The sequence below is a fragment of the Rhinatrema bivittatum genome, chromosome 4 (genome assembly GCF_901001135.1).
Source record: "Rhinatrema bivittatum chromosome 4, aRhiBiv1.1, whole genome shotgun sequence".
NCBI classification, from domain to species: Eukaryota; Metazoa; Chordata; class Amphibia; order Gymnophiona; family Rhinatrematidae; genus Rhinatrema; species Rhinatrema bivittatum.
Genome location: NC_042618.1, coordinates 455,096,882 through 455,124,583, shown reverse-complemented (window position 1 = coordinate 455,124,583; position 27,702 = coordinate 455,096,882). Strand labels below are relative to the sequence as shown.

General features: G+C 40.6%; 1 protein-coding gene across 1 annotated transcript in view; it reads left to right on the top strand.

Moving 5' to 3' along the window:
* The window catches only part of TMTC2 (transmembrane O-mannosyltransferase targeting cadherins 2), a 369,412-nt gene that overhangs the window by 286,363 nt on the left and 55,347 nt on the right, over positions 1-27,702 (top strand). The window contains exon 11 of the mRNA XM_029597087.1: positions 20,063-20,126. Within this exon, the coding sequence (XP_029452947.1) occupies positions 20,063-20,126 (64 nt within the window). The remainder of the gene's footprint in view (positions 1-20,062; positions 20,127-27,702) is intronic.

Here is a 27,702-nt window from a genome sequence, read left to right as displayed (position 1 = left end):
ACATATGCAAGAATTTAATTTATACCATGCTGATCAATTTTAATTTGGAATTCAGATATTTCCCCGAGACTGAATTGACTTTAAAAGCTTTTTTTTTTTTTTTCTTTTTACTTCTGTCTTCCTCTGTGGTATATAACAGGGGGACGCAGAGATTGACGTAACAGGATTTAGCATCTTGTCAACATTAATTTTCCAAAACTGTAAATAATGCCAAGTAGTGCAGTTTTGTACAGTGAGTTAAGATTCAGTTTTTGCAGACCTCAGTGTAATCTGCTGATCTATAATCCTCCTGATGCTTCGAAGCCATCCTTCTTGGAAGCTAAAGAACATATTAGTGACACCTTGATGAACTGTGAATCTTGCCTGGTTCAGGGTGATTTTAATGTTCAGCGGGAGAATGCTGAGAAGGGTGAAGATTCAAATTTTGTATTGGCATTGTCTGATTTGTACTTAACTTAGGTATTCAGGCCCCTAAATTGTCCCCTTTTGAAAATTGACTAGGACCGGGCACCTAGAATTTAAGTGCCCATTTTTACTAGATACCTAAAGGCTAGTTTCTAAAAAGTGGGCTTTCATGGTGGTGAAGTTTGGTAGGAGAAGACATGTTAGAGTGCTTCACATTGATTTGTAGCATAATCTGGCATTCCTAAATCTAGGTGATGAATTGCAGGCTTTGAGCAAAAGAAATACCAGGCTATAAGCAGCAGTAGAATCACCCAGTAGTACTGTCCTGTTTCTTTGCCTTGCTATTGCCCATTGCACTATTTGTCGTCAAATTCATCACTGCCTGCAGACTCGCATGAGCGATGGAACAATTGGCATAAGCTTTCCAGGCCAAGAATTTCTTCCAGTTAGTTGACCCCTGACTCTCTTTGCCAGGCAAAGGATGCATATTGCTTAGGTATTTCAGAAGGCTTCCAGTAGTCAAATTCTTGCTGATTTGAATCTCTTGCATGCTCTATCGTGGCAGCAGCATACTGCTTGCCAGAAGCTCCTGGGGTGATTCTGGGAAAATGACCAGCAGTCAAAGGAATCATTTCTTAGTTTCTTCATATTGCACCCTACCCGGCTGTCCTCTATATCATTATTGTATCTAGTGTCCCATTCCATGCCAGCTGCCATCTCAGGCACCAGCAATGTTGCTCTCACCCTTGCAATCACAAGAAAGGTCCTTGCTACTTTCTTATTCTCCCATATGGTCTCCTAAATAGTACAGTCTCACTGCAATTTGCAAAGTGATTTGTGAAAGAAGGTACTTAAGTTAGATAAGAGTAGTATTTCAATTAAGAATATGATACAAACCATACTTATCACAATACATGAGTTAGAATGCACCATTCTAGGCTAAGCCTGTGCAATTTGGTCATCTTTAATTGGTGAAAAGTAACAAAATAGACATAGATTTAAGAATTTAAAGGCTATGGAATAACATGGGCAGCCTGGATTTTGGCCTCTCCCTCATCCGCCCTCTTTACAAGCACAAACACAGTAATAGACCAACACCATTGCTTCAGAATCAACAGGCTGCGGCTTTATTGCAGACCAGTACATCCTTTATTACTTTAGCTGTACAAAATTTGCTAAGTACAAAAGCCCTGGTGAGCATCCACCCACATCCCTGCAAGATGTACCCGCCCCATGTCACTTGGCCTGTAGGCATCTGGCAGCCCCATGATGACTTGGTGTACAGCCCCTGCCACAGCCAGATTATGATCAGTTATTTTGTTATCCGCACTGATCAAATATCTTTGGATGTTGCGGAATACAAGAATTTTAAATAAAATAAAATAAAAATCCACCTCTGGTACTGTACCCATTTGGCTCTGTCATACCCTGGGTTGCCAATGCCAACAATCCAACCGACCCGGCTGGTCCATCTATGCCACTCCATAACATCAGCCTAGCTCGGGAAATCCACCCCTCCAAACGCAAGCTGCAACAGGTATAAACCAGCCAATAAACTTCCAAAACAGCTAGAGGGTGGGTGGGATGCAGAGGCTTGCATGGCAGCAAAAAAAGAAAAATTGGGAAGACTCCATCACCCACCCATTGATTCACTGCTAATTCCACCCCATTCCCTTGTTCCGCTGCGGTGCCTGAACCAACCAGGGACCACATAAGTCCACTGCATGAGTCAAATCTGCAGCGGAGCAATGGACCACTCCCTCCCATCGGGGCCTACACTCTGCACCTTCACCAAATAACTCCCACAGAATGAAACAGCACAAGGCCGAGCCTAGCACTCAGCTTATCCGGGGCAGCCAGGGACTCTGCCCCACACATTCTTTGAAGGGTCGTGTAAAGATTTAATAAACTTGTGCTGGTCTTCCTCGGGCCCAGAATCTGAGCCCAGGATTTTATGCATAAAGAAGGTAATTTAGAAAGCCATTTCAGCAGGTAGAATAGTGCTTTACCCATGGAAATGGACTCTTTTTTTATTTTTTGCAGAATTGCCCTGTGTATATGCACATGAAGCCCGTCTGCATGTAGCTTTATCCACAGTGTGAAGAGGAGTTCTTGTTGGTGGGGTGGGGCAGTGTTTGGAATTACACATGCAACACTTCTGCATTTTCAAACAAAAAATACTCATGCAAATTAGCAGGTGTAAATGTGTGCAGGTAGTTTTTCTAGGATCATTTTCAAGGTCTTTCATTTTAAAAATTAGCATAAAGTCTGTGAGTAAAAAAAAACAACCCCTCAGATTTTATACTTACACAGCCAGCCTTAAAATTAGTCCCTAAATGGTAAATGAGGCAGCGTGCAGATATAAAGTATATTTGGGGACAGATTTTTATATTTGCCACTTGTTTTTGACCACCTGCAGATAGACGATGCTTCATACAATGGAAATCTAGTTATGTTTTGCTGCGGCGATAAAGTACTCCCAAGGTTAGACTTGAGCAAAAAATATCATTTACTAAGCATTTTTCCCATAGACACAGAATGTGAGAGAACATTTTGTGAACAGGCCCCTTCATTTGCTCTGTTTTGAATTGGTAACATTCACTGATAAGCGGAGCGTTTCCTGACCCAAAGAGCCTCCCTTCCACTGGGGAGCTATCTGTTTGCCCTTGAACCTCCCTGGTATTATCACTTAGGAAGTGTCTGAACCAGAAATGAGTTCAGCTATAAAGTACTGAAAACAAAAAGCAATTGCAACATTTTCCACAGCTCCAGGAAGAGCAAAAGAAAATAGAAGTGGTATTCCCATGCCAGCATTCTGCTATCCTTCTAATTTTAATGTCTCATCCCATTTGCAAACTGAGAAGCCCGACTCTTGGTACTTACAAATATTCTTGCTAACCATTTTTTTTTTTATACAGTTCTTAATTCTCACCAGCTAACAATATTGATTCTACCACTGCTTTTATTTGTGTAAGATACTGAAGTCCCTTCTCTTCAATGTATGTCTTACATCTATAGATGTAAGACATACATTGAAGAGAAGGATAGGGGAAGATGCTGAGAAACGCCATGCCGCTTGAATAACGCAGATAACGCCCTTGAGGAAGGACATGTTAGAGTCCGAAACATTGTACAGTGTCGGGCATGAAGAAGCAATGTGCTAAATCTCCACATTGCTTGAAAGTTGGGGCATGAAGATCATGGTTGGTTGACAGCAAAGGAAAAACGTATAATGATGATGAATGGCGACATGAAGATAAGTGTATTTAATTATGTATGCTGATATCTGGAGAAATAATATATAGTGTATAACATGATATCATTTTAACTACACGGGTGAGAGAAGCACAAAAAATCAAAAAAGAATTTTGTTATCAAATCATGGACTGACTTATGATTAAATATAAGGCGAGTGACAATGACTATTATGATGGTCAATTATAATAGTGTCTAATGATTTGTGAAGATAAGGAAAGGGGGTCATTGTTGAATTAGTTACATCTATAGATGTCATCACTCTGCATTCATTTCAAAAGCATGAAACAGATTTAAGCATGGTTGTGATGAAGTCTTGTTTTAAATGAGTTTGCCAGTCTGAGCTACCATTTTTGTATGGCTGTCCCAGCTTAGGCATCAGAAAGCTAGCTATGATGAAGAAACTCCCAGAAGCTTCAGTATTTACTGCCACCCAATGAGAGAACACTGGTGATCTCAGCTTCAACCTGGAGAAAATATGGAATGGGTCCGTTGTGCGTCCGAGAAAAATTGGTTTGCTTCTGGCATTTCCAGAATTCTTGAGTGAGTTAATTGACTTAAATTGTGCCAAAAAGTTCAAGCCAGCCAATAAGCAATCAAATCCAGAAAGAAGGGGGGGGGGGGGTACTTTGAAAGACTGCTAGAATTTCATAGCTGAAGAGGTAGTTGAGATTTAAAAATGAATAAAACTTTATGAATTTTTGTTTCTTTTTTTTAAGAGCTGCAGTGAGAGTAATGTCATCTGACTTTGCTAGAAACCTTCCCTTGGGTTAAGGGCATTTATCTCCAGACAATTTTGTGGCATTGGAGGCCCCTCTGAATTTTTATTTTTTTTGGGGGGGTATTTATTTTATTTATTTTATTTAAGGGTTTTTTTTATACCGACATTTGTATGGTAACATTATATTGGTTTCCAAAGAACGTAAATGATAGCAACAGTGCTTTACATCTGAACTAGAGAACAGGGTAATTAGGGTAATTAGAAACAATTAGAGAGAACAGGTAACAAAAGAACATAATTGAGGTATTATACTACAAGTGTAGGATACAGGTGCAAAAATCAGTTTAGGTAAAAGCAAAATGATTGGCATATACTGTGTAATGAGAGGGAAGGAGAATCAGGAGAAGGCTTGCTTGAAGAGCCATGTTTTGAGTTTTTGTTTAAATTTTTTTGAGCAGAGTTCCTGACGTAGGTCGGAAGGCATAGCATTCCATGTTGTTGGCCCTGCTATGGACATGGCACGTTCTTTAGTTGTAGTGAGGAGAGTGGATTTGTGGGATGGTGTGTGTGTAAAGTAGCAGCATGTTGAGATCTGGGTGGTCTGTTGTATTTGTGGAAGTATAAGGAGTTGTTGAGCCAGTGCATATTTTGGGTATGTAGGGTTTTGTGTATTATAGACAATGTTTTATATCTTATCCATTCGGCAATGGGGAGCCAGTGTAGTTCTTTGAGAATAGGGATAATATGTTCAGTTCTGCAATTGTTGGTGAGTATGCGGGAAGCTGCGTTTTGCAGCATTTGTAGAGGGAAGGCCAAGGAGGAGGGAATTGCAGTAGTCAACTTTTGATAAGATCAGGGATTGAAGAACGGTACGAAAGTCACACTGATGGAGGAGGGGTTTTAGTTTCTTTAGCGTATGTAGTTTGAAGTAGCAGTCTTTTATCGTGTTGTTGATGTATTTCTTTAGGTTTAGTTGATTATCAATGATGACTCCGAGGATTTTCACATGTTGGGAGGGGGAAATTGCCGGGGTGAGGACTGGGGGTGGTGTGCAGATGTGATTGTGAGGTGGGGAGATAATCATGATTTCGATTTTATCAGTGTTGATGGCAAGGTTAATGCTCATGAAAAGTGTGCTAATGGCTGTGAGGGCAGTATTCCAGGTTTTAAGGGCATTATGTAAGGAGTTTGTGATAGGGATGATGACTTGAACATCATCCGCATATATGAAATACGTAAGACCGAGTTCAGAGAGGAGGTGACATAGGGGAAAGTATATATATGTTAAAAAGGATAGGGTGGAACCTTGTGGGACACCGTAGGATAGATTGTGAGCTTGGGATTCCTTATTTCCAAAGTTAACTTTTTATTGTCTGTTTTTGAGGTAAGATTCAAACCAGCGGAGGGGGGTACCTGATATGCCAATTTTCTTAAGGCAATTGATCAGAGTGTTGTGGCTTATGGTGTTGAAAGCGGGGATATATCAAGCATTGCTAGAATATAGGAGTGGCCTTTATCTAACCCTGTGAGTGAGAGCAGGAGGGTTTCAGTACTGAAATGCCTACGGAAGCCAAATTGAGAGGGGGAAAGTATATTGTGTTTTTCTAGGAAATCAGTGAGTTGCAAGTTTACTACTTTTTCAAGGATTTTTGCCAGAAAGGGAAGGTTGGAGATGGGGCGATAATTAGTCAGATTATCAGGGTTGAGTTTGGGTTTTTTAAGGGATGGGTTTGATGATGGCTTGTTTAAAAATAGTGGGGACTTCACCGAGTGTTAAAGAGAGGTTGATGATGTTGGCAGTGGGAGGTGCTATTATATCAGGGATGGTCAGGAGGTGGTTAATGGGAATGGTATCAGACAGGTGTGAGGCAGGTTAAAATGGATTCAATTTCGGTGGTGGCAATGGTCTCTAAGGTATTGAGTGATGTGTTGGGGTTGTGAGGGACGGTTTTAGTGGGGAGGTGGGAAGTCATAATCTTTGCTATTTTGTCAAGAAAGAATTGAGCTAAGTCATCTCTTTTAGCTTTGGCATCTTCCTCAGGCATGGGCAGGGGGTCATTTTGGTCAATTCAGAGACATAAGTAAAAAGAGCATTGGAATTGAATTGTAAGTTGTGGATTCTCTTTGCGTGGAAATCTCGTTTGGTTTTGAGTATTTTCTCATGATAGATATGTAAGGAGGATTTATATTTGGCTAGTTGAGTGGGTCTTTGCCCCAGTTTTTTTCTAGTTTTCTGAGTATGCGTTTCATTATTTTTAATTCAGGGTGTACCAGGGCTTTTTTGTGGAGCTAGTGGGTTTAATTTTTTTAGATTGTAGTGGACATATTTTGTTGGCGATATTGATAGTGAGTTCCATGAAGTAATAGCAGTGTTGGTGTCGGACAGGTCTAGTTTATGTAAGTTGTTGGTGAGGCGGTCAAGAGGTCATCTTTGGAGCAGGGTTTAGGGAAGTGGATAGTGTTACATAATGAATGTGTTTGGGGGGCTGAGATTTGTATTGAGAAGCTTGCTCGGATAAGGTAGTGATCAGACCATGGCATTGGGGTGTAGGTGGGAGCGTCTGGTAATACGGCATTATTAGTAAATATAAGGTCTAAAGTGTGACCAGCCTTGTGTGTAGGGCTTGTTAAGATTTGCTTGAAACCCATTGCATTGAGGGGACGATAGGGTAGTTTCACATGAGGGGGAAAGCGGTGTGGAGATAGTGCACTATAAGAGATGCCAAATAAAAAAAAAAAAAATCAATAGATGCTGACTCTTCCCTAGATAACCATGTTTATCTATATGCCCAGCAATTCTGTTCTTAATCATTTCTGCCATTTTGAAGAAAACCATCGTCAAGCTCCACTGGTTTGTAGTTTCTAGGATCACCCTTGGAGCCCTTTTAAAAGAAAAAATTGGCATTATGTTGGCTACCTATCAGGCCATAGATATAGTGGCAGATTTTAATGATGTTACAAATGACCAGGTCTGTAGTTTCATATTTGAATTCCTTCAGAACTCCTCTAGGGTCAGTGCTATCTGGTCTTGGTGATTTGCTGCTAGCTTATCAATCAGTTTGCTCTAGTACTTTCCTTTCTGTATTCATGCTATTTCCCTGGAATCTCATTAGGTTATGATGCCTGCACTTGCACCAAGAAAAATGATATAGGCCTGCTCATTTAAAGGCATCACAGCCTATGTAGATTCTAGTATTTTCTCAGAACCCATATGGCTACTAGAACTGAACTGCATTTTTGTAACAGCTGGTACAAATTTACAGGCTGTTTACACATACAGTCTCCCTGCGCAAGTTATAGCTACTTATGTGTGCAGGGAGTTTTTTCAGAGAAAATTTACATACATGCTTTTCAGAGTCTAAAAGTCTGTGCATAAGTCTAAACCCCTACCAGACTTCTTGTCACAATGCCTCAGCTCCACCCCTAATACCCACTCAGGTTAATCTGTAGCTATTCGGAGGGTCTTGCCAAGCACTGCCCAGGTCCACCTGCACATATGGCTCCTACACTGGCAACCTCTCACCTGCCAGTTGGGTTCCTGCTTACCCCTGGGCAAGTTCTCAGCCCACGAGCTATACCTTGATGGTTTCTAGGGACATAGGGATATCTACACTACACAAGGGTCACAAAGTTTGTAGAAAAACACCCACAGACCAAATACACAAAATACCAGGATCGTTAGTCTAGGACAGGCATAGTTAACAAACAAATAAGTTTATTAACAAAGAAGTGGGAACAGTGAACGGATAAAAAAAATTTAATATGCAAACAGGAACAGATAAAACAAGTACTAAACAGTAAAAGATAACTAAAGACTACACTACTTGTCTAGTGTCTGGAGAGGTCAGGGAAAAGGCTGTCTACAGGAGCTGAACTGGACCTTAGCTCAGAGATCTGCTCCCTTTGTACTCCCAGTTGGGTCTAGAGAATTTTTAAGGATGATGAATCAGATGAACTGAACCAAATTATACAGTGAACTGGAGGATGTAGTAGGCCAGACTGACAAACTGAAGAAGAGTAAATTGCCTGGACCGGATGGTATACACTCCAGGGTTCTAAAACTCAAAAATAAAATTTCAGACCTATTTATAATAATTTGTAACCTATCATTAAAATCGACCATAGTACCTGAAACTGGAGGGTGGCCAATGTAACCCCAATATTTAAAAAGGGCTCCAGGGAGATCTGAGAAACTCTAGACTGGTGAGCTTGACTGCAGTGCCAGGAAAAATTGTGGAAACTGTTATAAAGAATAAAATCGCAGAACATTTAGATACACATGGTTTAATGGGACACAGCCAGCATGGATTTACCTAAGGGAAATCTTGCCTCACAAATCTCCTACATTTTTATGAAAGGGTGAATAAACGTGGAAAAAGGTGAACCGGTAGATGTGGTGTATTTGGATTTTCAGAGGTGTTCGACAAAGTCTCTCATGAGCGGCTTCTAAGAAAACTAAAAAGTCATAGTATAGGTGGCGATGTCCTTTCGTGGACTACAAACTGGTTAAAAGACAGGAAACAGAATAGGATTAAATGGTCCGTTTTCACAGTGGAAAAAGGTAAACAGTGGAGTACCTCAGGGATCTGTACTAGGACCAGTGCTTTTTAATATATTTATAAATGATCTGGAAAGGGGCATGATGTGTGAGGTACTTAAATTTGTGGATGACAATTATGCAGAGTAGTTAAATCTCAAATGGATTGTTATAAATTGCAGGAGGACCTTGTGAGACTGGAAGATTGGGCTTCCAAATGGTAGATGAAATTTAATGTGGACAAGTGCATTTAGGGAAAAATAACCCTTGCTGCAGTTGCACGATGTTAGTTTCCACATTAGGAGTTACCACCCAGGAAACAGATCTAGGCAACATAGTGGATAACACATTGAAATCGTCGGCTCACTGTGCTGTGGTGGTCAAAAAAAGCAAACAGAATGCTAGGAATTATTAGTAAGGGAATGATGAATAAAATGGAAAATGTCATAATGCCTCTGTATTACTCCATGGTGAGACTGCACCTTGAATACTGTGTGCATTTCTGGTCACCGCATCTCAAAGATATAGTTGTACTGGAGAAAGTACAGAGAAGGGCGACTGAAATGATAAAGGGGATGGAACGGCTTCCCTACGAGGAAAGGCTAAAGAGGTTAGGGCTGTTCAGTTTGGAGAAGAGAAGGCTGAAGGAGGGGGATATGATAGAGGTCTACAAAATCATGAAAGGTCTTGAATGGGTAAATGTGAATTGGTTATTTACTCTTTCGGATACTACAATTTATTTATTTATTTATTTAATTTCTTTTACTATACCGATGTTCAAGACTAGGTCTTATCGTACCGGTTTACAATGTAACTGAGGGGAAACCAATTAACATCAAGGTAGAAAGTAAAGTTACATTAAACAGGGAGTGTAAAACCTGGGCAATGGAAGACAGTACAGAATTTAAACTAAGAAACAATTAGAGAGAGATAAATATATAATCAACAAAAACTATAAGATACATAAACATAGATTTATCCTAGGCAGTTATTAGCATGGTATGTCCAGTGGGAGAAGGAAAGGGTGAGGTTGGAAGGGGGGGAAGGGGAGAGGGAAAAGAGGGGGGGTAGGGATTAGGGAGGGGTGGGACTACAAGGACTATGGAGGACTCCATGAAGTCTTCAAGTAGCTCATTTAAAACAAATTGGAGAAAATTCCTTACGCAATACATAATTAAGCTCTGGAATTCAATGTCAGAGGATGTGTTTACAGCAGTTAGCGTAACTGGGTTTAAAAAAGATTTGGTTAAGTTCCTAGAGCAGAAGTCCATAAACTGCTATTACTCAATAAGGATTAATAGCTTGGGATCTATTCATTTCATGTTTGGGTACTTGCGTCTTGGATTGGCCACTGTTGGACACAGGATACTGGGCTTGGTGGATCCTTGGTCTGACCCAGTATGGCATATCTTATGTTCTCCAAGGGTTTGCAATCTGTTGTGCCTGAGGCACTGGAGGGAGAAGTGACTTGGCTAAGGTTACTCTTCTACACCTAGGGGTAGAATTTCAAAGGAGTACGTGCGCAAGATACGCGTGTACCCCCCGAAAACCTACCCCAAACCCCCCCTGCGCGCGCCGAGCCTATTTTGCATAGGCTCGGCGGCACGCGCGCAAGCCCCGGGACGCGCATAGAGGGGCGTGTCGAGGGGCGTGCCGGGAGTGATGCGGCGTTTCGGGGACGTGTCCGGGGGCATGGTTCCGGCCCGGGGGCATTCCGGGGGCGTGACAGCGGCCCCTGGACCAGCCCCCGGACCGGAACATGGAGCGCAGCAGCCGGCCCAGCGTGCATAAAGTTACGCCTGCTGGAAGCAGGCGTAAGTTTCGGGATGGAGGTAGGTGGGAGGTTTAAATAGGGCCGGGGGGGTGAGTAAGGGAGGGGAAGGTGAGGGGAGGGCGAAGGAAAGTTCCCTCCGAGTGGCCTTGGAGGGAACGGAGGCAGGCTGCGTGGCTCGGCACACGCAGGCTGCCGATTTTGGGCAGCCTTGCGCACGCTGACCCCGGATTTTAATTGATACGTGCGGCTACGCGCGTATCTATTGAAATCCCGCGTACTCTTGTTCGCGCCTGGTGTGCGAACAAAAGTACGCGTGTGCGCAGATTTATAAAATCTGCCCCCTAATGCATGACATATCCACCCTCTATATCAGCTGTGCAAAGAACTGGTTAAAATTGCCTTTCTAGTACTTTGTAGTGAGTTAAAGCAGTGCATTCAGTATTGTAGCCATACATAACAGAGTAATAAACATTCTTCCCCTCTTAGCTTATTTTTTTTTTCCTCTTTAGTGAAATACCTTGTTTAACACAGTATAAGAATTATTGGTGTTAAAAAAATTTTAAGTAAATATGAATAAAGGACGTTTTTTTTTTAAATAAATCTTTATAAAGATTGACTTCTGCAATTATAAATATTTTTCCTTAAAATATTTTTACTAGCGCAGTTATAGTGTATTTCATAATTATATGAGATGAGCAGCTTTATTGGGCTGACTTGGCTTTTATTTTTGCTCTGGATTTTGCCAGACAGATTGTTCTGTCTTTGGAATGAAAGCCAAAGTGCAGTTTGGATTTCTGTGTGCACAGCTATATTTTTATTTTATGGAATTTCCATTCTTTTCCATATCTTGCTTTGATTAATTATTTTCCCCTCCATTCTGCTTGCTTTCCTTTCTTTTTCATTTTTCTTTGGGCCATTCCCTATGGCACCAACCACAACCAACCCACATGGGTGCTTTCTTGAAACAGTGCCCGTGAAGTTGAGTAAGTCGGGATGCACGAGCATCGTGAGAAGGTGGTCAGCATTTCTGTGTGGTTTCTTGTCACGTTCATACTGAAGTTTGAGACTTGGGCACGATCCAATTATGATTCACTAAATTGGAGTTGAATTAAATTGGGGTGGGGGGAAGGAAGTGGAGTGCTAAAGTAAGTCCCGTTCTATCATATCAAGCCCCCATTTTTTTTATACTACTTGCAACATATTTGTGGGTAAATTCTTATTGGGATCTATATCCACCACCAGAAAATGGTTGTGGTCTCTGACTGCAAGGTGTATCTGGCGTGGGAACTCTGCCATGGAAGAGAAACCTTTTCGTTTCTGGAACTCTACAGGTGTCTTCTATAAAGTTAGCTAGGAAGGAGCCCCTCCTGTTAGTCTAGGTACCTCTACTCAGGTCACGGACTCCGAGACATTGAAGCTATTTTGCACTTGTTAATATACCTATAAATATTTCTTTTCCTTCATTTTTGCATCCAAACATTCCCTTCCCTTTCCCATGCCTCTACCATCTTGTAACTTTTGATACTTTCCAGTAGAAGGGGCCTCTTTCAATAGTTCTCGTGGATCCAGTGTTATGACTTTTTCAGTGGCCAACATGGATTCCATTGATTTTTGTCTATTAAAACCGATTTTGTGCCCAGTTGCAGCCTTAAGGCATGCTGCATGGTTGCATTCACCAGCAGCTTTAAAGCAGCTAATATTTTTTTCAGTTCAGGCTGCCCTTTACCAGTCTCTGGTCTTTGTGGCTTCATATGCAATAGCACCTTCTTCACCTAGCAAGGGTGATTCAGAGGTGTGTTAAATAGATTTTATATTTAGAAATTCAATTCTAACCGCTGGCTTCATTGGTTTGACAAATGTGAGTACCACTGCAATTTGAAAGAGTTAATTATTACAAACTCAGTTCCTCTTTAGAAAACTTTCAAATCGGGAAGTGGTTTTAGCTTGCATGTAACAGAGTGTAACTACAAATGGGGCCTCTGTCTGCTCCGTCCCTGTCAGACATGTACTTTTTGGAATGAATTCTCAATGACAAACTTTTTTTATTTTATTTTTAAATTCTGGTAGGAATTCAAACAGTTTTGTTATTCAGACAGTCTGTCAGATATTTAATATGTACAATTTTAATCTTTTGACATTTGACAGTGTGAAAATTGAAATGTAAAATATATTTAGCATTATGCTACACTGAAGTATTCAGTGAGACAGATGTGCTAGAAGCCCGTAATAGGATTATAAAATATTTTCTTAGATTAAAATTAGTTAAAAATCTGTTGTGGACCCTATTCAACAGTTTTTCTCTTCAGTTAGTATCAAAAAATGTTTACTTAAATATTTATTTTGTTATAATTTTTTCTATTTAGAATATTTTTTGTTTGTTAGTTTCCTCCTACTGTGCTATCCCAACACAGCTGTGACCAGGGCTGGGAACCAGCACCATGCACCTTGGAATTTTCCCCTATTTTATATTTGTTTTACAATTTCTTTTCTGTCTTTCATGGCAGTTAGCCGCGCCAAAGCATATCATAAGATTACAAAAATTGAAAATAACCAAGTAATATAACCAGAAATTAGCAGCATCATAGTGGGATAATCTGCTTTACATAATAACATTGTAAAGATCTCCTCTTTACATAATTACAAACATTGCAAAAGAAAAAAAATACCCTTCTTGAATGGCTAAATACATGCATCCTCATTTACTAAGCAGGGCAGCCTAACAGTATGCAATAGTATTCATATATAAAATTGAGTGACCAGTAGTGATATGTCCCTCATTACAAATACAAAATCACATCTATGTAAAAATATAAAGACTTCAAAATTGTAAGCAGCAAGTTATAATAACCTATAATAACCCACGTTGCCAGTAAACAAGTAGACAACATATTAACATAATTCAGCATTCTACCCCTTCTCCTCCCTTGTCCAATTACAAAATACTACAAATCATAGAGGATAAAGCCCAGTGAATGTATGGGAAGTTTTTCCCTCAAACAACATCTGTCAGAGGACCATCTGTTCACAATGTTCTTCCCTGTAGTAAAGTATAATCTAGAATTATCTCCTTGCAAAACTAGCCTATGACCAAACATTTAGTCAACCCAAGGTGTTGAGAACGGGACCTGCTGACCAAGAAGACATGTTTTCACTTGGTGATGAAACAGTAAATAATCATTGATATCTTTGAGAAGGGGAGAAGTGAGTTACACAAATGTGACGCTAGTTCCCTAAAAACTCTCAATCTTTTTTTTTTTCTTTAACCAAAGTGTTTTAAAAGAAGGAACAGAAAAATGCTACTTTTGGCTTAAAGCATAGATTTCAACAGTTGATATTTATTTATTTATTTACGGGTTTTTTATGTACCGGGGCACGTAAGAAACATCACCTCGGTTTACATTCAAACTTTAATTCAGCATATTGCTTTACATTATAACATTAAAACTGAAAGAATACAAATCCATGTAAAAAACTTTGTATAATGGGAATAAATATCAGAATATGAGTGTCTGTGGGATTAAACTAGAACGCAAATTAGATATCCACGTAAAACCTCTGCCAGATAGCCTAGGCCAACGCCTTGAATGTAGGCAAGAGTACTTTAAATTTAATGCATATTGAATTTAATTTGGTGATTGTTTTGAGGGAAGTCCACATAGATGGAATTGCAGTAGTCTGTGTGCTAATAGTACTGACTGCATATCCCCTCCAAACTCATGTAAACCATTCATTGCAATAACCGTCCTAGACAGGAATCTATGTGGCAGGGCTTCTTCTGGAACTCTGTAATCATGGGCTGAAAGTCTGGCCCTTATTTTAATTTAAGATTTCTATTCTGCCTTTCGTGGCTGGTCAGTCACTTCAAAGTGGATTAGGATATAATTGAAGGTTTGCCACTATAAAACAGATTGCAATAAAATTAAAGAGTTGAGTTATTACATTCAAAGGTCCATGCAATATTAGTAGGAGGTAGTTAAATAATATGGACATGCTATGGAGAGAAAGTAGGTGAGTCAAAGGTGGATTACAGAGAGAATATCAATGTCTGTGATCCCTTAAGACACCATTCAAGATTGGCAGAAGCTAGGATAACCTTGGGTTGCAGCATACCTGATGCTTCCAATAACCTAGCCCCTCAGATACTGGCAGGGTTCCTGAATAGGGTGCAAATACATGGAGTCATAAAGCTAGATGATATAAGATGACAGGGTACTGCGAAGATTGCCTTCATAAATGTCTGACGCATCGAAGGCCAACATTAAATATGTCTTTAGGATTTTCTCTATAGGGATGTCAGCCAAAAGCTGTATATTTGCTCCATTAGCCTATTAGAAGTTATCAAAAGCAGGTCTATTTGGTCCATGGTTTTGCTGGCTGTTTAGTTGACGACCAAAACCCATGTGGTCATTGCTGGCTTGCAAAGTGGGGGAGAGTAAGTTCCACAGATCAAGTGCCTCTCCCTGAAGATTCTATTTTTATTCTAGCCAGAGGGTCCCAAGAGAAGTCACCATTATGCAACAACTTGAATTTCCCTCCCTCCCTCCCTATGCAAAGTCCCTAGCCTTGACTTGCCTAGATATCAGAGTCCTTAAACCATAATGGAACCCCAGGTTCTCCATATAGCAGTACCATTGAGCCTATAGGATGGCCTGAAATAGGAATATTTATGAGGAGAAATAAGATGTACATAGGAGTTTGATATGCACGTCAGTTTAAAAAATATATATATATATTTGCAGATTACACATTAGTCATAATGGACAGGCCTGGATTTGTCAACAGGCACACTAAGCCTAAACCAAGGGCAGCAAAAATCTGGGGGGGGGGGGGGGGGCTGGCTGAAGATTTACTGCCTTCCAAATGTGCTGAATCTCGCCCAGCAGAGAAAAGCCATCTGCCTCCTGATCCAGCCCCTCCCTTCCCAGGCAGCAGGCAGGGAACATAGTGGGAGGGGGTGAGCCTGGAGCACCCCTGGAGCAAAGGTAGATCATTTTGGTAATATTAGGAGGGGCTGAATGGTGGTCATTGGGGATGAGAGTGAATCAGATGGAGGGGGGGGGGGGAAGGACAGTGTTTGTATGTGTGTGAGAGAGAGAAGGGATTGATGTTGATGTGTGTCAAATGGAGAGGTTAGAGAGGAGTTGTAAGGGGGGGAAGGGCCATAACACAGTAGGGAGACCTTCCCCCCTCCCCTACCCACTGTAATTCAGGTTCTCACTCCTTTGATCTCAGATTCTATCCCCAGATCCTGGAATCTCCCTTCTTTCTTTTTCCCTTCTCTCCAGATCCTGGAACCCACTCCCCAACATTTCCTACCCCTTTCCCTCATTCTCAATCCCTCCCTCTCCCTCTTTTCCTCCCATCTCAGATTCCTGATTTCCCCCTTTCCTCTACTTTCTCCCCCATCCTCCTCATCCCTATTATTTTCTACCTCTCCTCACTCCTCCCCAGTCCTCTCTCCTTCCTCTTATCCCCGTCCTTTCACCTTCCCCTCACCCCATTCCTTGTCCTCTCACACTCTCTCTTTTGCCCATCCCTGAGATTTCATCCCTGTACTGATATTTAAATTTTTATATGATGAAAGATGGCAATGTTTTGCCAATGTGCTTCAGATTTTTCCAGTTTTTGCCACAGAATCTAAGCGTAGAGAAAGAGAGAAAGCGAGCGCCTATTTATAAGGCCCTCATAGTAGTCAACTGTTTATATCTCTATAGGAGGGCCAGCTAATATCTTGAGGTGATGGTGAGGGTTTAGGGGCCAATTTGACATGCAGAGTGAGACTTACGAACTGCACAGTACACCTCGGTGAAGATTTGACATCATTTGGAGTAAGGAAAGTCTCACAAAGATGAAATTTCTGCAGTGTTCTCTCGCCATAGCTTGATGGACTGTAATAAAGGGTACCATCAAGCTAGGCCGAGATAACATAGTAGAATTCTCATCTTTGTGAGAGTTTCAAATCTTCACCGAGGTGTACTGTGCAGTTCATAAGTCTCACTCTGCATATAAAACTGGCTCCTAAACCAATACCTCACCTCTCTCTCTCTCTCTCTCTCTCTCTCTCTCTCTCTTCTCCACTCCAATCTCCCCCTCCTCCCCTCCCAAGCCAACCCCGCCCCTTCCAAAATTTGCATCATGCCATGTGATAGTACTATCATTGCATGCATTATTGCGATAATGTGTTATGGCATTAATACACACGATAAAACATTTTGATGAATGATCCTATTAGTTAGGAATGGATTGCCTTATGAGTAAATTTTCAAAGGGGTTACACATGAAAAATTGGCACATATGCGTGTAAATAGCCTGTATTCGCGTACACACTATTTTATAAAGATATAAAGTATGCACGCATTTTTGGTTGTCCGTGGACATTTACAAATGCAAAAAAAAGGGAGTGATCCATGGGCATTCTAGGGCAGGATCAAGAGGGATGCATGTGAGTTGCTATTTTATAAGAGAGATTTGCGAATAAATTAACTACTTTATTAACTAGCACAATTGATATTGAACTTGCCTGTCTGAAATTTAGGGTGGAAGATCTGGGTGAACTGGTGAGGTTTCAAGTTGAAGTGCTGGAGGGCCTGTGGGATCTGGAGGTGGGTAGGGAGAGCTAGCAGAGCTGTCGGTGGACTGGTGATTTCAAATGCATGCATTAGAAAGTGTGTACTTTGTAAACCGTTGTGATGGCAAAAACCGAATGACTGTATATAAAACTAGATAAATAAATAAAACAAATAAATAAATAAAATACCTGGTTTTATGCGGACATGTTCTATTTTCCATGCACCTAGAATCTACATACATTCATTGTAGTGGAAAAATACATGCATTCTGAAACAGGAGTATAAACTACCTGGTAGTTTATAAACTGTGCAGCTCTGTGTATAAAAGATTAGGATAAATATCTGCACATTCACTTATGTGCGCACATGCAGTAATGTGAATAGCTTTGAAAGTTATCTTCCCTATCTTCAGCTTAAGGATAAACTCAGAGGAATGAGAGATGATTTGTATGTCCATTCCACAATTTATTTTTTATTCCCCCTGCAGGGATGATGGAATGATTTCACATGAGCTTTCTTTGTTTTTCTTCTTCTTCTTTTCCTATTTCTGATTCAGAATGATTTACTCCTGGGGGGGAATTCTGGTCAAAAAAATGTAAAATTCTACGCACAAAAACTTTAAATTCTGCAAACTTTATATTGGTCAAAATAACACAATTTACATGACAGTCTTTAAGTAATTACATTTTAAATTAATACAGAAACAAATTATCCAAACAATTTTATACTCCCAACCCCACCCTCCCCGGTCCCTAATGTACAGCATGTACTATTGCTAGTATGGCTGTCGCAAGAAAACAATTGCCCCTGCATGAACAACAACAAAATATCTAGAAATATATCTCAGGCAGTATATATAAATAAAGGTATAGTAAAATAAAATGTAGCACACAGGTCAGGTGTCATGTACACATATAAAATAACAGATATATGTCAAAGTCGTGCCTCGGCTCATTCTTACAGGACAAGATCGGGTGGAAAAGAGAGAAACTGAAACATACTAATACGCCAAAAATCTATCTATGTCCGCTTGCTCTGGAGCCACTTGTCAAATGGTGCCCAAATTTTCTCGTATTTGACTAATGAAAATTGTTGGCTTGTATGTTTATCCAATTACAAAAAAAAACAAAAACAAATTAATACAGAAAAAGTTATTACTAAAAGATGCAGAATTTTAAATATTTTGAGCAGAATTTCCCTAGAAATTCACTGTAAGAGTTTCCCCCTTCCACTCGCTCTCCCTACTCCCCTGGCCACTTTGCCCTCTCAGGCCCCAACTCCTCCACCTGCCAGTATCTCTCCCCTCCACCTCTAGGCTCCACCCCTTCCACTCTATCGTCAGTCCCAGTTCTCAGTACTGCCCCTCACACAGGCTCCCTCTGTCCCCCCCTCTCTCACAAACATGCTTCCTCTCTCAAAACATGCTCCCTCTCTCTAATACATATTAACACACCCTCATACAGGCTCCCTCACTCTCTCGCACACACACATCCCCTCATACAGGGCCCTCTCTCTCTTGCATACACACCTACACAAGCTCCCTTTCTCTCTCACGCATACACCCTCACACAGGCTACCTATGTCTGTCTCTCATGCACCCTTTCACACAGGCAGTCTCTCACATACACAATCCCTTCACACAGGCTAGCACCCTCACATACATATAATCCCTTTTTCATACATACCAGCTGCCAATCTCTCCCACACATATATACACACTCTTTCACAATCTCCTCGTATAGGCTTCCTTTCTCTGGCACCCATTCTCAAGCACCCCCCTGCTCTTTCTCATACCCACCCTGCTTTTACCCTCCCTGGTCTCTCTCACCTCCCCTGCTCTTTCTCTCTCACCCCTCCCCCTGCTTTCTCACACCCCCTCTCCTCTCCCCTTCCCTCTCCCCCCCCTCCTCACACACATACACACACACCTCCCTACACACATTCACTCTCATCAGGGCCTTAATCTTCGCCGCGAACAGCGCGTGCTCCATTCGCAGCATGGTGGGGTCTCCTCTGCCATTTTCTGCGCAGAATTTGACAATTCTGCACAAGGTGGGGAATTCTGTGCTCCGCAGTAGCACAAAATTTCCCCAGAACTAGTGATTGTAAAACAAAAAGAAAGTTACAATAACTATTTTTGTAAAAACTGGAATACTGGTTTGAACAAACCCTCCTTTTCTTTTTTTTTATCAGATGCAACCCCCAAAATTGTAAACATCTCTCCTTATTTTAAAACACTGGGTTTTTTTTTAGAGCGTGCAATGCAAAAGCTACTTTTAAAGCGCATGCAGCTAGAGATGTAAGAAAATAGACATGATCTTCACAGAATGGAAGACAGGAAGAGAGTTGTGTTTCAGCATTTCATAGTTGCTTGTTAATTGAATAGTAACTGTTGTGTTGGTAGCTTTGTGGTACTTAATTTGCAATGCCTATCCATGGGGAGATTGCATGCTGATTCAAAGAAGTACACTACTGTGCGATAGTGCCGTGGGCCCCATGGTTTGTAAGGGGAAGCCTGTTCACTAAGGGCATGCATTAATGTGGTCGCGCACTTCAGTGAATCGGCATAAAGATGAAGAGCGAGGTGACCTTTGAAAAAGAGGGGACTGATGGATTAAGAATGGAGTAATAGAACTAGTTAAGCAAGAAATCATGCCAGAATAGCAGGGCACTTCCTCTAACGGGATGAAATGAAATTGTATTTGTTTAACACAAAATAGAATACTGCTGATTCAGTGTTTGATGCTATCAGAGCACTATTCAGGTTAACTGCGATACTTTCTTTTTATCCCTTTTTCTAGGCAAGCCAGCCTAAATGAAGCAGCTGAGACATATTACGAAATGGCAGCTGGGCTAAGACCTAATGTAAGTAGCTCATAGTGCTGACTTCACAGCAGTGTAAATCTACTAAAAGCGTCTCATTGCTAAGATTAAGTGTTAGAAATGTATATTGTGAAGATAGGAATAGAAACACAGGCAATTTGTACACCTCATTTTTCAAACTAGAAGTATCTGTAGTTTTCTTGAGCTTATGGCCCAAACATTTTAATAAATATCAGTAAAGCTGTCTGCCCTTGATTTACCTGTATATGCACTGTTTGTTCTTGCTGGTTCTTTTATGGTTATCTGTGTTTATCAGGAGTTTTAAGTTTAGAAAATATTCCATTTGGGAATACAGGATACCAAGGCAAGAAGTTTCAATCCTAAAATTTGTTTTTTTTCTTTAAAGTCAATCTAAATTAAAGGCTACTGTCTCATATTTTGCAAAATGAACATATTATGGTAAGATGGCGGACTATAAATCCTGTAATAAATACATAAAATCATAAATTCATATTATCATACTTAGTTTAAAAAAAACAACCCAAAAAAAACAAACTGCTGTTTGGTTATATTGATTTATTTGATTTATATTCTGCTTTTTCAGGAACTTCAAAGCAGATTAAATTCATGTCCTGCATGTATTTCACTATCCCAAGAAGGTTTACAATCTGAGAGGAGTAGGGGTTTGGTTTTTTTTTTTAGTCCTAGTCTGTGATAAATACCTTGATCAGACTTTTCTGAAAAGTTTTCTGTGTGACTCTTCACATAGGCCTCTATCATTTAAAAACGAAAATAATGTATACCACAAATTCTTTCTGAAGTAATCTGTGACTTCTTGAAATTCAAGCCTGTCTATCATGGTAGCAACCAATACATATTGAACAAAGTGTCTTAGAAGTATTCTTTTGTTGTTTGACGACAACGGGTTGAATGTACAACTTATGATGGACATTCACATCCCAGTGTAAAATTGGTGAAGGTCATGGTTTTGTATCCAAGCATTCTTTATACAGACCTTTAACTAGTGAACCCATTGTGTGATGAATTTTCCAGTAATACGATGGAGGCAATTATTATTATTAAACATTATTCTGATGTACAGTACTTCAGTCAGTTTCACCATAGCCTGTTGTAAAGATACATCATGTCTCTTCTTGGCATTCATTAGTACAAGTAGGTGCACTAAAGAATTCTGATTCTCTGCACCATAATCATTAAAAGCTGATAGATAAAGACAGCAGGGATGGTCTAAGTGCATAAGTGCCATGCTGGGTCAGAGCAAGATCCATCAAGCCCAGCAATCCTGTCTCTTAACAGTGACCAGTCTGGGTCACAAGTACCCATCAGATCCTAAATAGTTGGTCTATTTCTTGTTAGATCATTGGTCTGTTCATCAGTAGTTCTGGGACATGAGGTCTTAATGGCCTTCTCTGGCACCTTGGGCAACTCATTTTATCACCCTGTGTACCTCTGAAACCTTTAGAAAGCAAGGCATTTGCATTAAGTCAAATTTTGTCACTCCATAAGCTAATTTTTTTTTTTTGTGACGGGACATGATTTTCACTGATTAAATAGATCAGTATTTTTCCGCTGATGGTTTATATATTTTATGGAAATCCTTTCTATTTATAACAAATACATTTGGTATGAATAATACTTTGATAGTGATTGGTTTGACAGTGGAACCCTAGTGGTGAGATTAGAGAGATGACCAGGGATCATATTCTACTGTCATAATACCCATCACTTCTCTTTTCTCGTACCTCGAATGTAAGCCTCGCAGGGTTGAAATGTACAATCAGGTGGTTTAACTTATACCCCTTTCAAGGTAATTTTCAAAGGAAAATGTAACATACTATCATATCAATTTTCAGAAGCTTATTTACCCACATTAAGTACTTGTATTGCAGGTAAAACCTATTGACAATTCAATAGCATATATTGTAGCAAGTTTCAAAGACTTTAGAAAATTGCTACAATATATGCTATTGAATTGTCAATGGCGCTTAACGCAGGTAAATGAGCTTTTGAAAATTGCTACAATAGTATTTTACATTTACATTTTTCTTTGACAATTATATATTGACAGCACAGATGAAAAATATAATCATTTAAATATCGTTTATTGTATGAATCCTCACTTTAAAAAAATAGAGAAGATGTGTGAATGTTAAAGATTCCTAACTTCTTCCTTTTGGTTCAGAAATTTGCACATGGTTGTTACCATGTTCGTTATGTGAATTTCTGTTTATGGAATTCTTAAAAAAAAAAAAAGGGTAAACATTGACTTGGCTAGTGACCACTGGCACTGACCAGTAGTAGGCCATTTGCAAAATGTTTTGGGTCCAATATTCAAAGATATCTGATTAGCTAAGTTATGTGGATATTAATTATTTGGTTAACTTAGAATGGATGTTCAGCAGCACAGCTATGCTGCTGAATATAACCAGATAAGTGCTAGTTAACTGGATAAGTTATATTCAGATAACGTTAGACCTGCTATTGAGCTGGTCTAATTTATTTGATTAACTTAACTGTATGAGGCAGAATATAGGCACTTACCCAGTTATGATAACCGGCTATATACTTAACTGGATAAACACTTATTCGGCTAAATGGTGGTCGCTGAACATAGCCGGATATTCAGCGGCTGCCAGTTAGTCAGATGAGTCCCTATTTATCCAGCTAAGTAGCTTTTGAATATCTATCCCTTGATGTCACTCTATGCTCTGGCCTCCCTGAGATTTTAACTGAGCCTAGCTGGCCTGTTTCCGTCTAGGAGAATATGGTAAAAGGAAACTGTCATTCTACGCGTCCAGGAAAGAGGTGATTGGATCGTTGATATCAGTGGCACATGAAAAATGTGACTGGGGGGGGGGGGGGGTTTACAGAATGCTCTAGTATTTAAGGCAGAAAAATTGAAAGAATTTAGATGAATGGTTCAAAAGTTATTGGGGATAGAGAGAGAGAGAGAGAGAGAGAGTGATCTTAAGTCTAGTTTCCTTATTTAAAAATCACTTCAGTGCAGCCCAGTCCAATTGATCACATTTAGAGAAGCCTATCAGAGCCATGTTTCAGCTTACTGCTAGTGTCTCTGTAGGGGGCACTAATCAAAGTTCAGCTTTTTTTGTTCAGCAAAACACTTTGTTAGCACAAGCAATGCTGACATTGGACGTGATCCTTTTTATGTTGCCTGAGCCTCAAGACGCCGCGTGTCGCTTCTAGAATGCGAGTTCGCGCGTCTTGTTCGTTTTCCCATTTTTCATGTTTTGGAGCAGGAAAGTAAACAGGAGGTTAAGTGCTGGCTCATAAGGAAGCAGGTCACACCCCCCCCCCCTCCATGTTCTAGGCCAATCCCGTGAAGTTTATTATCTACATTAAATCAGGGCTTGACAGCCATGGTTTTATGGGCCCTGGTGGAGGGAGTGGAAAGGGCCTTGGCATTCTTTCTGAAGAAACTGCAAACTGACTCAGCGTGTGGTGACGGGGGCGTCTCATAAAATATGATAGCTTTGTGAAGACGACTTGGGAAGCTGAGAGCTTAGCCGCAGAACTCCTTCATAATTAACTGAACTGTAAAAGAGAGAGAAAAATATATCCAGGGAGGAGAACCTTCTTTTCCACTGTTTAATAATCTCCATTTTATAAAATTCACAAGCTTTTCCTAACAGATTTTGCAAAAGAACGTGTGATTTTTTTTTTTTTTTTTGCCGAAAGAATAAATGCAAGGAAAACCAAAATACGTTAAAAAAAAAAAAATTAAATGAATTGTCAGATCTACTTAACAGCTTTGGAGTGGGAGTTGCACAGACCTTTGATGTGCAGGAAAATAAGCAAAATGTCTCCAAAATGAACTCTGGCGGTTTCCAAATATTATGGAAGCCATACAGCGTGGTAAGGAGTGTCTGACCACATAAAGATCAGACATATTTAGTAAGCAACAGCATGCTTAGTCTGAAATCATAGCATCAGAAACATTTCCACTAATACTGGGGAATTACCAAGTTTATCTTTTAAAGAATTACAGCATCTTCTAAAGTAAAATCCCCATTTCTGTAATGCTGAATGCAAACCTTTTTTTTTTTCTGCACATGTTCTGGCTGAGAAATGCTACAGACTGTAAGTTAATTCATCTTTTTCCTCTATGTATACATTTTCTGTGTGGGCAATACATCCATCTTTTTTCCCCAATTTTAATAGCTCGGTGGATAGAACATTGAGAGAGGACATTCGTATATTGTGACATACATAGTTCACACATAAGTAACAGCCACAGTCCATCAGTTGGAATATCTCACTGGTAAACCACAAATTTTAAATTTTTTTTTGTGCATTCCTAACAAATTGCTGAATCTCCAGATAGCAGTTATGTTAACGAGGAGAGTTAGAGTATCTCAGAAGACACTGACATATTCGTAAGATCTGATTAGTCTGTGTAAACTCTGATATTACAAATGACATCTCACATGAGTTGTATGAGCCTATCAGATTTCCTGTCCAGGCGAGTTAATTTGTGCACTGCTCTAAGCATGACTGCTCTCAAGAGATTCGAGGTAGCAATATCTTAATTCTAAACGAACGACAACTTGTTGAAATTTATTAACTGAGGAAAAGATGGGCGTGGCTCTTTGCTTTCTATAATTTTGAAATAATTTCCAGAATATTCATAAAGCGCTGCTTAAGATGCATATTTATAGTTAATTCTTCTAGCTTTGGTCACTGTACTTATTGTTCCTGCAGGAGGGCTATGTTGTACCTTAGGATCTTGGTACTGGCTGTGGTCAGGTGTAATAATAATTTTATTAACAGCCAAAGGGCATTACAACATAGCAAAAACACAAACATCAACTACCAAGTCAATCCAATTAAATCAATAATAAAAATTGCAAACAAATCATACACAAACCAGTAGAAACATACTTAAAAAAAAAGTTAATCCAGTAAAATGCAGACATTACTACAAGTGACAAAAATATTAGTCCTAATAAATCTAAAACCTATAAAATCCTAGTAACTCAATTAAGAATACTCTTAATCATCAGCAAATCAGAATGAGCCAGACAAGTCCTTCAGGTCCCAGCTTGCATTGTTCTTGTAAAAGTGCAGTTCCCTGCTATCTTGTGCATCCTTTTGCCCTATTATTTTACCACACACGTATGCTGTTATTGCATGTTTGAGTGTCTGATGAGTACTTCTAGAAGGGCTAGAATCAATCGTCAAAGGGAACATCCTGCCACCTTCAGTTCATTGTATGTATGGATGTTGGTAAAGAGATCTGGAGATAGGTTAACCATAATATTAGCCATGGAAAATTGAAGCTGAAATAAAGTCCTCCATCTGCATGACTTGCATGGATAAATGTAGTTAGGTTGACCAAATAAGTAATTTTTGAGGTTTCAGCAATTCAGTTGTTGTGTAATTAATTATCGTGTACAATTACTAGTCTGTCTTCAGGTTGAGTTCTGTTTTGGTAAGGTGCAATATTTCACAGTTGAAACACTATATTCCTAGATCCCCTTCCATTTAGTCTCAAAGATACCAGGCATTATTAGGTGGGTTTCCTGCCCATTTTTTTGTCAAGTCTAGTAAATGTATAAAAACTTTACATAGCAGAGCAGGTTGCAGCAGTTTAGCAGGTTTCCCTCTAATATATTTTTTTTGTGGCACCTAACCATGCTTGGGCACCCATTGAAGATCCAGCATGGTGCAGAAACAGATACACTAGAATCCAGAATGAAAACATTCTGTCATTGTGAGTAATATGTAGGCCACCCATAACTGGGTGCCACACGTGGAGGCCTGCTGCAACCCACTTCCAAGTGATGTGTCAGGGCCTCGATGGCCATTCTCCTCTGCCGCTGCGCCCCAGGCTGGTTTTCCTGGCACCGTGTGCGTGACGACGACGTGACTGCAGAGAAGGAACAATGGTTGCTTCCTGATAATGTCACAGCCACTTTAAAAGGCGGGTCCAGGGAGCAGCCACCCTCTTGGATTCTGGCCATTGTTCATTTGATCAGCGTTGATTTCCAGATATTGCAGCCATAGGGGTAGATTTTACAAATCTACGCGCGCACGTACTTTTGTTTGCACACCAAGCGCGAACAAAAGTACGCGGGATTTTATAAGATACGCGCGTAGCCGCGCGTATCTTATAAAATCCGGGGTCGGCGCGCGCAAGGGGGTGCACATTTGTGCACCTTGCGTGCGCCGAGCCCTGCGCCCGTTGCCTGTTCCCTCCGAGGCCGCTCCGAATTCGGAGCGGCCTCTGAGGGAGCTTTCCATTCACCCTCCCTCACCTTCCCCTCCCTTCCCCTACCTATCCCACCCCCCCGGCCCTATCTAAACCCCCTCCCTACCTTTATCTTAAAAGTTACTACTGCCTCCGGGCAGTAACAACTTAGGCGCGCCAGTGCGGCAGGCCCCGACACAGGCCGCTGTGTCGGGGCACTCGGCCACGCCCCCGAAATGCCCCCAAGCCGGAAACATGCCCCCGGACACGCCCCGAAAACACCGCATCACCCCCGACACTGCCCCCGCCTGACACGCTCCCCCAGGCAAGCCCGGGATTTACACATGTCCCGGGGCTTGCGCGCACTGCCGAGCCTATGCAAAATAGGCTCGGCACGCGCAGGGGGGTTTTAAAAGGGTTACACACGTACCTTATGCGTGTAACCCTTTTAAAATCCGGCCCATAGTCTGATCGAGTAATGGTTTCTTTGTGCAAGTGCCGGGGACATAAGCAGATGTAGCAGGTTGTAGCAGAAAAGGTTTCAGTTGCTTCAGCCACTGATAATTTTCTTCTGTAAGATCACCAACTCCGCTTTGCAAATACATTTAAAACCCTACTGAATCAGCTAGGCTTCACAAGGTCTGGGCCCTCACGATCAAGACTTTGGTGCAGGGGAAGAAGTAAGTTGGCCCACATGGTCAGAGGCAAAATGATAGTGCCCCCTCCCCTTGCCATCCTCCCCACAAGCAATTCCCTCCAAGTGACAAAAAAAAAAATAGAGAGAGAGAGGGAAAAGAAGATATTGGCTTTAAACAGTTTTACAATGTATGGGTACTCAAAATTGTTATACACACATAAAAAAAAAAAGAGCAACACCATTTATATCTCACCCTTTTTAATTGCAATTTACAAACACTTTTTATTATATGCTATTAAAAAAGTACTACATTTCTATTTTTACATAAATAGCTTTCCAGACAGCAGTTATTGACAATGTACCAACACTTTGTACATACCCATTAACATGAATGGAATGACCTTTGGTTGGCCTCATCGTTTTATCAGAGTGTCAAAGGCCACGCATGCGGACATCTCCATATGGGTATCATTCCTGGATGTAGTCAACGGTGGGTGTATCTGGCAAGGACACCCGCTCTCCAGCCGAAACCTGGACATATATCTGAAACTTCAAGGATATGGGGTTTTGAAGTATCCTGCCAAGGGGCATGCTGCACTTTGCTCTGACTGGACACCCTGTTTGAGGTGGGATTGACTCAGAGTATTACATTCCTTGAATTGTTCCCTATACTGATAGCCCTGGTCTTGTGGAGCGAAAGGTTGCAAAACAAGCACGTAATATGTTGATGTGACAATCAAGCAGTGGTTCAA